Below are 11,461 nucleotides of genomic sequence, written 5' to 3' on the forward strand. Positions count from 1 at the left end.
CACTGTAGCTAATGTAGCCCCATCACATCAGCTAATGTAGCCCCATCACATCAGCTAATGTAGCCCCATCACTGTAGCTAATGTAGCCCCATCACTGTAGCTAATGTAGCCCCATCACTGTAGCTAATGTAGCCCATCACTGTAGCTAATGTAGCCCCATCACTGTAGCTAATGTAGCCCCATCACTGTAGCCCCATCACTGTAGCTAATGTAGCCCCATCACTGTAGCTAATGTAGCCCCATCACTGTAGCTAATGTAGCCCCATCACTGTAGCTAATGTAGCCCCATCACTGTAGCTAATGTAGCCCCATCACTGTAGCTAATGTAGCCCCATCACTGTAGCTAATGTAGCCCCATCACTGTAGCTAATGTAGCCCCATCACTGTAGCTAATGTAGCCCCATCACTGTAGCTAATGTAGCCCCATCACTGTAGCTAATGTAGCCCCATCACTGTAGCTAATGTAGCCCCATCACTGTAGCTAATGTAGCCCCATCATCATCATAATATATATATATATTTTATTTTATTTATTTCACCTTATTTAACCAGGTAGGCAAGTTGAGAACAAGTTCTCATTTACAATTGCGACCTGGCCAAGATAAAGCAAAGCAGTTCGACAGATACAACGACACAGAGTTACACATGGAGTAAAACAAACATACAGTCAATAATACAGTATAAACAAGTCTATATACAATGTGAGCAAATGAGGTGAGAAGGGAGGTAAAGGCAAAAAAGGCCATGGTGGCAAAGTAAATACAATATAGCAAGTAAAACACTGGAATGGTAGTTTTGCAATGGAAGAATGTGCAAAGTAGACATAAAAATAATGGGGTGCAAAGGAGCAAAATAAATCAATAAATTAAATACAGTTGGGAAAGAGGTAGTTGTTTGGGCTAAATTATAGGTGGGCTATGTACAGGTGCAGTAATCTGTAAGATGCTCTGACAGTTGGTGCTTAAAGCTAGTGAGGGAGATAAGTGTTTCCAGTTTCAGAGATTTTTGCAGTTCGTTCCAGTCACTGGCAGCAGAGAACTGGAAGGAGAGACGGCCAAAGAAAGAATTGGTTTTGGGGGTGACCAGAGATATACCTGCTGGAGCGTGTGCTACAGGTGGGAGATGCTATGGTGACCAGCGAGCTGAGATAAGAGGGGACTTTACCTTGCAGGGTCTTGTAGATGACATGGAGCCAGTGGGTTTGGCGACGAGTATGAAGCGAGGGCCAGCCAACGAGAGCGTACAGGTCGCAATGGTGGGTAGTATATGGGGCTTTGGTGACAAAATGGATTGCACTGTGATAGACTGCATCCAATTTGTTGAGTAGGGTATTGGAGGCTATTTTGTAAATGACATCGCCAAAGTCGAGGATTGGTAGGATGGTCAGTTTTACAAGGGTATGTTTGGCAGCATGAGTGACGGATGCTTTGTTGCGAAATAGGAAGCAAATTCTAGATTTAACTTTGGATTGGAGATGTTTGATATGGGTCTGGAAGGAGAGTTTACAGTCTAACCAGACACCTAAGTATTTGTAGTTGTCCACGTATTCTAAGTCAGAGCCGTCCAGAGTAGTGATGTTGGACAGGTGGGTAGGTGCAGGTAGCGATCGGTTGAAGAGCATGGATTTAGTTTTACTTGTATTTAAGAGCAATTGGAGGCCACGGAAGGAGAGTTGTATGGCATTGAAGCTTGCCTGGAGGGTTGTTAACACAGTGTCCAAAGAAGGGCCGGAAGTATACAGAATGGTGTCGTCTGCGTAGAGGTGGATCAGGGACTCACCAGCAGCAAGAGCGACCTCATTGATGTATACAGAGAAGAGAGTCGGTCCAAGAATTGAACCCTGTGGCACCCCCATAGAGACTGCCAGAGGTCCGGACAGCAGACCCTCCGATTTGACACACTGAACTCTATCAGAGAAGTAGTTGGTGAACCAGGCGAGGCAATCATTTGAGAAACCAAGGCTGTCGAGTCTGCCGATGAGGATGTGGTGGTTGACAGAATCGAAAGCCTTGGCCAGATCAATGAATACGGCTGCACAGTAATGTTTCTTATCGATGGCGGTTAAGATATCGTTTAAGACCTTGAGCGTGGCTGAGGTGCACCCATGACCAGCTCTGAAACCAGATTGCATAGCAGAGAAGGTATGGTTAGATTTGAAATGGTCGGTAATCTGTTTGTTGACTTGGCTTTCGAAGACCTTAGAAAGGCAGGGTAGGATAGATATAGGTCTGTAGCAGTTTGGGTCAAGAGTGTCCCCCCCTTTGAAGAGGGGGATGACCGCAGCTGCTTTCCAATCTTTGGGAATCTCAGACGACACGAAAGAGGTTGAACAGGTTAGTGATAGGGGTGGCAACAATTTCGGCAGATAACTTTTTAGAAAGAAAGGGTCCAGATTGTCTAGCCCGGCTGATTTGTAGGGGTCCAGATTTTTCAGCTCTTTCAGAACATCAGCTGAATGGATTTGGGAGAAGGAGAAATGGGGAAGGCTTGGGCGAGTTGCTGTTGGGGGTGCAGTGCTGTTGACCGGGGTAGGAGTAGTCAGGTGGAAAGCATGGCCAGCCGTAGAAAAATGCTTATTGAAATTCTCAATTATGGTGATAATATATATATATTATATATAATATATATATATATATTCTCTATTGGAAAGATTGAATAATTTGCAATTATGTCTACTTATGATAAGGTAAAAGGTTTATGTTCAATTCAATTCAAGGGCTTTATTGGCATGGGAAACATGTGTTAACATTGCCAAAGCAAGTGAGGTAGACAACATACAAAGTGAATATATAAAGTGAAAAACAACAAAAAATAACAGTAAACATTACACATACAGAAGTTTCAAAACAATAAAGACATTACAAATGTCATATTATATATATACAGTGTTTTAACAATGTACAAATGGTTAAAAGACACAAGATAAAATAAATAAGCATAAATATGGGTTGTATTTACAATGGTGTTTCTTCTTCACTGGTTGCCCTTTTCTCGTGGCAACAGGTCACAAATCTTGCTGCTGTGATGTCACACTGTGGAATTTCACCCAGTAGATATAGGAGTTTATCAAAATTGGATTTGTTTTCGAATTCTTTGTGGATCTGTGTAATCTGAGGGAAATATGTCTCTCTAATATGGTCATACATTTGGCAGGAGGTTAGGAAGTGCAGCTCAGCTTCCACCTCATTTTGTGGGCAGTGAGCACATAGCCTGTCTTCTCTTGAGAGCCATGTCTGCCTACGGCGGCCTTTCTCAATAGCAAGGCTATGCTCACTGAGTCTGTACATAGTCAAAGCTTTCCATAATTGTGTGTCAGTCACAATGGTCAGGTATTCTGCCGCTGTGTACTCTCTGTTTAGGGCCAAATAACATTCTAGTTTGCTGTTTTTTTATTAATTCTTTCCAATGTGTCAAGTAATTATCTTTTTGTTTTCTCATGATTTGGTTGGGTCTAATTGTGCTGCTGTCCTGGGGCTCTGTAGGGTGTGTTTGTGTTTGTGAACAGAGCCCCAGGACCAGCTTGCTTAGGGGACTCTTCTCCAGGTTCATCTCTCTGTAGGTGATGGCTTTGTTATGGAAGGTTTGGGAATCACTTCCTTTTAGGTGGTTGTAGAATTTAACGGCTCTTTTCTGGATTTTGATCATTAGTGGGTATCGGCCTAATTCTGCTCTGCATGCATTATTTGGTGTTCTACGTTGTACACGTAGGATTTTGCAGAATTCTGCGTGCAGAGTCTCAATTTGGTGTTTGTCCCATTTTGTGAAGTCTTGGTTGGTGAGCGGACCCCAGACCTCACAACCATAAAGGGCAATGGGCTCTATGACTGATTCAAGTATTTTTAGCCAAATCCTAATTGGTATGTTGAAAAGTATGTTCCTTTTGATGTTCCATAGAATGCCCTTCTTGCCTCGTCTCTCAGATCGTTCACAGATTTTGATGTTCCATAGAATGCCCTTCTTGCCTCGTCTCTCAGATCGTTCACAGATTTTGATGTTCCATAGAATGCCCTTCTTGCCTCGTCTCTCAGATCGTTCACAGATTTTGATGTTCCATAGAATGCCCTTCTTGCCTCGTCTCTCAGATCGTTCACAGATTTTGATGTTCCATAGAATGCCCTTCTTGCCTCGTCTCTCAGATCGTTCACAGCTTTGATGTTCCTGTCTCCATATGATATGGTAAATATATTACATTTACATTTACATTTAAGTCATTTAGCAGACGCTCTTATCCAGAGCGACTTAAATGGTATTCACCTTTGACATCCAGTGGGACAGTCACTTAACAATAGTGCATCTAAAACTTAGGGGGTGGGGTGAGAGGGATTACTTAACCTATCCTAGGTATTCCTTAAAGAGGTGGGGTTTCAGGTGTCTCCGGAAGGTGGTGATTGACTCCGCTGTCCTGGCGTCGTGAGGGAGTTTGTTCCACCATTGGGGGCCAGGGCAGCGAACAGTTTTGACTGGGCTGAGCGGGAGCTGTACTTCCTCAGTGGTAGGGAGGCGAGCAGGCCAGAGGTGGATGAACCAGTGCCCTTGTTTGGGTGTAGGGCCTGATCAGAGCCTGGAGGTACTGAGGTGCCGTTCCCCTCACAGCTCCGTAGGCAAGCACCATGGTCTTGTAGCGGATGCGAGCTTCAACTGGAAGCCAGTGGAGAGAACGGAGGAGCGGGGTGACGTGAGAGAACTTGGGAAGGTTGAACACCAGACGGGCTGCGGCGTTCTGGATGAGTTGAAGGGGTTTAATGGCACAGGCAGGGAGCCCAGCCAACAGCTGTTGCAGTAATCCAGACGGGAGATGACAAGTGCCTGGATTAGGACCTGCGCCGCTTCCTGTGTGAGCAGGGTCACTCTGCGGATGTTGTAGAGCATGAACCTACAGGAACGGGCCACCGCCACTGTTAGTTGAGAACGACAGGGTGTTGTCCAGGATCACGCCAAGGTTCTTGGCGCTCTGGGAGGAGGACACAATGGAGTTGTCGACCGTGATGGCGAGATCATGGAGCCAGTCCTTCCCCGGGAGGAAGAGCAGCTCCGTCTTGCCGAGTTCAGCTTGAGGTGGTGATCCGTCATCCACACTGATATGTCTGCCAGACATGCAGAGATGCGAGCGCCACCTGGTCATCAGAAGGGGGAAAGGAGAAGATTAATTGTGTGTCGTCTGCATAGCAATGATAAGAGAGACCATGTGAGGTTATGACAGAGCCAAGTGACTTGGTGTATAGCGACATCCAAGAACAGAGCCCTGGGGGACACCAGTGGTGAGAGCGCGTGGTGAGGAGACAGATTCTCGCCACGCCACCTGGTAGGAGCGACCTGTCAGGTAGCCACACCACGTGGGCTGCCCAACTCGGAGAGGGTGGAGAGGAGGATCTGATGGTTCACAGTATCACTAGATCTGAAGGATGAGAGCAGAGGAGAGAGAGTTAGCTTTAGCAGTGCGGACATCCGTGATACAGAGGAGAGCAGTCTCAGTTGAATGACTAGTCTTGAAACCTGACTGATTTGGATCAAGAAGGTCATTCAGAGAGAGATAGCGGGAGAGCTGGCCAAGGACGGCACGTTCAAGAGTTTTGGAGAGAAAAGAAAGAAGGGATACTGGTCTGTAATTGTTGACATCGGAGGGATCGAGTGTAGGTTTTTTCAGAAGGGGTGCAACTCTCGCTCTCTTGAAGACGGAAGGGACGTAGCCAACGGTCAGGGATGAGTTGATGAGCGAGGTGAGGTAAGGGAGAAGGTCTCCGGAAATGGTCTGGAGAAGAGAGGAGGGGATAGGGTCAAGCGGGCAGGTTGTTGGGCGGCCGGCCGTCACAAGACGCGAGATTTCATCTGGAGAGAGAGGGAGAAAGAGGTCAGAGCACAGGGTAGGGCAGTGTGAGCAGAACCAGCGGTGTCGTTTGACTTAGCAAACGAGGATCGGATGTCTGGTTCTTTTCAAAATGGTTGAAAGTCATCTGCAGAGATAGGACACTGCTTCAGGAAAAAGGTGGCAAAAAGGGTTAACAGATGCTTGGAAATGGTAGAAAGTGGCTTTAGCAGCAGAGACAGAGGAGGAAAATGTGAATGAATGAAAGGATGCCAGGTCCGCAGGGACGCGAGTTTTCCTCCATTTCCGCTCGGCTGCCCGGAGCCCTGTTCTGTGCGGACAACAAAATCACACAAAAATTATCAATGGAAATCAAAATTAAAGTGGAAAACCACACTACAGGCTGATCCAACTTTCATGTAATGTCCTTAAAACAAGTCCAAATGAGGCTCAGTAGTGTGTGTGGCCTCCACGTGCCTGTATGACCTCCCTACAACGCCTTGACATGCTCCTGATGAGGTGGCGGATGGTCTCCTGAGGCCTCCCAGACCTGGACTAAAGCATCCGCCAACTCCTGGACAGTCTGTGGTGCAATGTGGCGTTGGTGGATGGAGCGAGACATGATGTCCCAGATGTGCTCAATTGGATTCATGTCTGGGGAACGGGCGGGCCAGTCCATAGCATCAATGCCTTCCTCTTGCAGGAAATGCTGACACACTTCCGCCACATGAGGTCTAGCATTGTCTTGCATTAGGAGGAACCCAGGGTCAAACGCACCAGCATATGGTCTCACAAGGGGTCTGAGGATCTCAACTCGGTACCTAATGGCAGTCAGACTACCTCTGGCGAGCACCTGGAGGGCTGTGAGGCCCCCCAAAGAAATGCCACCCCACACCTTGACTGACCCACCGACTAACCGGTCATGCTGGAGGATGTTGCAAGCAGCAGAACGTTCTCCACGGCGTCTCCAGACTCTGTCACGTCTGTCACGTGCTCAGTGTGAACCTGCTTTCATCTGTGAAGAACACAGGGCAGGGCGCCAGTGACAAATTTGCCAATCTTGGTGTTCTCTGGCAAATGCCAAACTTCCTGCACGGTGTTGGGCTGTAAGCACAACCCCCACCTGTGGATGTCGGGCCCTCATACCACCCTCATGGAGTCTGTTTCTGACCGTTTGAGCAGACACATGCACATTTGTGGCCTGCTGGAGGTCATTTTGCAGGGCTCTGGCAGTGCTCCTCCTTGCACAAAGGCAGAGGTAGCGGTCCTGCTGCTGGGTTGTTGCCCTCCTACGGCCTCCTCCACGTCTCCTGATGTACTGGCCTGTCTCCTGGTAGCGCCTCCATGCTCTGGACACTACACTGACAGACACAGCAAACCTTCTTGCCACAGCTCGCATTGATGTGCCATCCTGGATGAGCTGCACTACCTGAGCCACTTGTGTGGGTTGTAGACTCCGTCTCATGCTACCACTAGAGTGAAAGCACCGCCAGCATTCAAAAGTGACCAAAACATCAGCCAGGAAGCATAGGAACTGAGAAGTGGTCTGTGGTCCCCACCTGCAGAACCACTCCTTTATTGGGGGTGTCTTGCTAATTGCCTATAATTTCCACCTGTTGTCTATTCCATTTGCACAACAGCATGTGACATTTATTGTCAATCAGTGTTGCTTCCTAAGTGGACAGTTTGATTTCACAGAAGTGTGATTGACTTGGAGTTATATTGTGTTGTTTAAGTGTTCCCTTTATTTTTTTGAGCAGTGTACTTAATTTATGTCTGTGTGTGACAGACTTCTGATTGCTGTGTGAATCTTGTGGGAGGGGTTGTCAATTATAGTGGAAGCTTCAAGGTGTTACTGCTCTGGGCCACCACAGCGTCTTTGTTACTGATCTGTGACCTGGGCCACCACAGTGTCTTTGTTACTGACCTGTGACACCACAGTGCCTTTGTTACTGACTTGTGACCTGGGCCACCACAGAGTCTTTGTTACTGACCTGTGACCTGGGCCACCACAGTGTCTTTGTTACTGGCCTGTGACCTGTGACCTGGGCCACCACAGTGCATTTGTTACTGACCTGTGCCACCACAGAGTCTTTGTTACTGACCTGTGACCTGGGCCACCACAGTGCCTTTGTTACTGACCTGTGACACCACAGTGCCTTTGTTACTGACCTGTGACCTGGGCCACCACAGCCTGAGAGATTCTCCTGTTCCCCAGGAACGACTTGATCTCCTCCTTCACAATGCTGCCGTCTCTCCTGTGTACACACATTCACGACGACAGCACATAAATAGGTTAACCAGTGTCATTGTTACAAAGAATATATGCCATTGAAACAAAGCATTTTAAAGTCCAAAGCGACTAACTCATGAGTATAGACATTATAAATGTGTGCATGCTTTTTTTTGGTGCGACTACAGTCCTGATGGTGGTAGACTGGTGTATAAAATTACATATGCAATAGGATCCCTGTTAGCCTGGGTACCAGTCTGATAATCTATCATTCCACTCCTTGTACTCCATGTCATGACAAATCCTTGCCACTCCTATGTTTGTCATGACACGGAGTATAAGGTGTGACAAGTTACCACAAAACAGGTTCTGGGTTTCAGGCTAGATCTCTGTAGGCTGGTGTGTTTACTTTGACCCCACCCTGACCCCCATAATCACTGACCTCATGAGCTCCTCCACCTTGTCATCGATTTCCAGCTCCTCCTCAGTTGCCTCGAACCCGAACGCCCTGGCGGCCGCTGCACTGTTCACCGGGTACCGCGGCGGCGAGAGCTTCCCATTGGGCGTCGCCGCCAGGCTGTCCCGCCCCCCGTTCTGCGCCATGGTGACCAGTGACACTGGGGAGTGGCGGACGGCGGAGGGCAGTGGGGAGGTGTCGTAGCTGTTGCTAGGCGACGGGGACAGCCCCCCGCGCGGTGAGAGGTACTGTGTCTGTGCGACGGTAGAGTTGGTGCAGGAAGAGGCCAGGGTGGTGTTGTTAACCTCGCTGCTCCCACTGGTGGAATTATTATTATTATTATCATCAACAGTCATACTGGATGAGGAGGTGGTGGCTGCAGTGTTGTTGGAGGTGGTGCAATTAGGGTCTGACACAGAGCTGCTTGCTCCTCCCCCGTAGGAGGTGCGATGTCCAAACTTGGCCCCGTGCTCGCGGTCCAGCCGATCTAGGGTGTCCAGGGCGTGTAGGATCTCCTGCTTGGTCATGCCCGTACGCCGCAGCCTCTGGAGCAAGTCGATCTGCTCGATGGTGAAGCGAGGCTCGTCTGTGTAATGAGACATCCTGGAGAAGAGGGGTGAGTAGAAAAAAAAACACACAGTGAGAGGAGAAGGGGAGAAAAGGCGTGAGGGGGAGGGACAGCAGCAACACACGAAGTCACCTTGAAAGCATTAGCTGATCCGATCTCAATCATTTCGCTGTGCTTAAGAGCAATAACAAATGAACAAATGGTTTTCCCACAGGCCAAGCATCTCTCTGTACAGTGTTCCATACACATTTCAGGGTAGAAGAGATCAATAGAGTCAACCAGGGAGCAGCGCATTTTCCATCTTGTGAGGCAACATGACTAGATCTTTCACTACTGTAGGCAAGTTCCAAAGATGCACGTAGCGACAGTTCTCTCTGCATGGTGTTTTGGCATACAGATGTTACGATATACTGGTATTAATGCACGGACTGGTTTGAGTTTTTAACTTGACCTTCTATAAAACGATATTTGAATGTTGAAAAGTGATAAAGCCGTGTGTAACGTCCATTTGTGCCTAGCACTCAGTCACTCAAGGATACCATTGTTGTTGCTGGAGCAAGACATTTGTGTTCAGTCAATTCTGCACATGCAACAAAGACAGCGAGGCTGTTTTCACTTAGCATAATATAAAATCGACTTACGGTCTATAACGACACTATTTGTTTGTGTTTCTGACATCTGTAAACAGCTAGGTGCGTATACTGCATCATGGGAAATAAAAGTTCTCATTTGAATATTTATGTGGGTTTAAAGCTGCACATCTGCGGAACGCCCAGATTCAATGTCATAAACATTAGTTTATATGACAGTTATTAGGCAATGCAATTAGTTACTTCACCGGCAATTATGGCAAACAAAGAGAATTGGTGCCAAAACTGTTACTGCTACTGGAGCTAGTTGGTGAACGTCTGTTATGCCAGTCTGTTTTTACTTGGTAGTGAACGTCATTATGCCAGTCTGTTTTCACTTGGTAGGTCAGTCGTTATGCCAGTCTGTTTTCACTTGGTAGGTCAGTCGTTATGCCAGTCTGTTTTTACTTGGTAGGTCAGTCGTTATGCCAGTCTGTTTTTACTTGGTAGTGAACGTCGTTATGCCAGTCTGTTTTCACTTGGTAGGTCAGTCGTTATGCCAGTCTGTTTTTACTTGGTAGGTCAGTCGTTATGCCAGTCTGTTTTCACTTGGTAGTGAACGTCGTTATGCCAGTCTGTTTTCACTTGGTAGTGAACGTCTGTTATGCCAGTCTGTTTTCACTTGGTAGTGAACGTCGTTATGCCAGTCTGTTTTTACTTGGTAGTGAACGTCGTTATGCCAGTCTGTTTTCACTTGGTAGTGAACGTCGTTATGCCAGTCTGTTTTTATTTGGTAGGTCAGTCGTTATGCCACTCTGTTTTCACTTGGTAGGTCAGTCGTTATGCCAGTCTGTTTTCACTTGGTAGTGAACGTCGTTATGCCAGTCTGTTTTCACTTGGTAGGTCAGTCGTTATGCCAGTCTGTTTTCACTTGGTAGTGAACGTCTGTTATGCCAGTCTGTTTTTACTTGGTAGTGAACGTCGTTATGCCAGTCTGTTTTCACTTGGTAGGTCAGTCGTTATATGCCAGTCTGTTTTTACTTGGTAGTGAACGTCATTATGCCAGTCTGTTTTTACTTGGTAGGTCAGTCGTTATGCCAGTCTGTTTTTACTTGGTAGTGAACGTCGTTATGCCAGTCTGTTTTTACTTGGTAGTGAACGTCGTTATGCCAGTCTGTTTTCACTTGGTAGGTCAGTCGTTATGCCAGTCTGTTTTCACTTGGTAGGTCAGTCTGTTTTCACTTGGTAGGTCAGTCGTTATATGCCAGTCTGTTTTCACTTGGTAGGTCAGTCGTTATATGCCAGTCTGTTTTCACTTGGTAGGTCAGTCGTTATATGCCAGTCTGTTTTCACTTGGTAGGTCAGTCGTTATGCCAGTCTGTTTTTACTTGGTAGTGAACATCGTTATGCCAGTCTGTTTTCACTTGGTAGGTCAGTCGTTATGCCAGTCTGTTTTCACTTGGTAGGTCAGTCGTTATGCCAGTCTGTTTTTACTTGGTAGTGAACATCGTTATGCCAGTCTGTTTTCACTTGGTAGGTCAGTCGTTATGCCAGTCTGTTTTTACTTGGTAGGTCAGTCGTTATGCCAGTCTGTTTTCACTTGGTAGGTCAGTCGTTATGCCAGTCTGTTTTCACTTGGTAGGTCAGTCGTTATGCCAGTCTGTTTTCACTTGGTAGGTCAGTCGTTATGCCAGTCTGTTTTCACTTGGTAGGTTATGCAGTCTGTTATGCCAGTCTGTTTTCACTTGGTAGGTCAGTCGTTATGCCAGTCTGTTTTCACTTGGTAGGTCAGTCGTTATGCCAGTCTGTTTTCACTTGGTAGGTCAGTCTA

General features: G+C 47.0%; 1 protein-coding gene across 1 annotated transcript in view; it reads right to left on the minus strand.

The window, feature by feature from the left end:
- Positions 1–9,226, minus strand: part of LOC123991486 (homeobox-containing protein 1-like) — a 25,695-nt gene extending 16,469 nt beyond the window's left edge. The window contains exons 1-3 of the mRNA XM_046293103.1: positions 9,186–9,226; positions 8,479–9,096; positions 7,976–8,061 (exon numbers count right to left, since the gene is read on the minus strand). Of these exons, the coding sequence (XP_046149059.1) occupies positions 7,976–8,061; positions 8,479–9,096; positions 9,186–9,226 (745 nt within the window). The remainder of the gene's footprint in view (positions 1–7,975; positions 8,062–8,478; positions 9,097–9,185) is intronic.
- Positions 9,227–11,461: the final 2,235 nt, after the last annotated feature.

This window comes from Oncorhynchus gorbuscha, linkage group LG12 (genome assembly GCF_021184085.1).
Source record: "Oncorhynchus gorbuscha isolate QuinsamMale2020 ecotype Even-year linkage group LG12, OgorEven_v1.0, whole genome shotgun sequence".
NCBI lineage: Eukaryota > Metazoa > Chordata > Actinopteri > Salmoniformes > Salmonidae > Oncorhynchus > Oncorhynchus gorbuscha.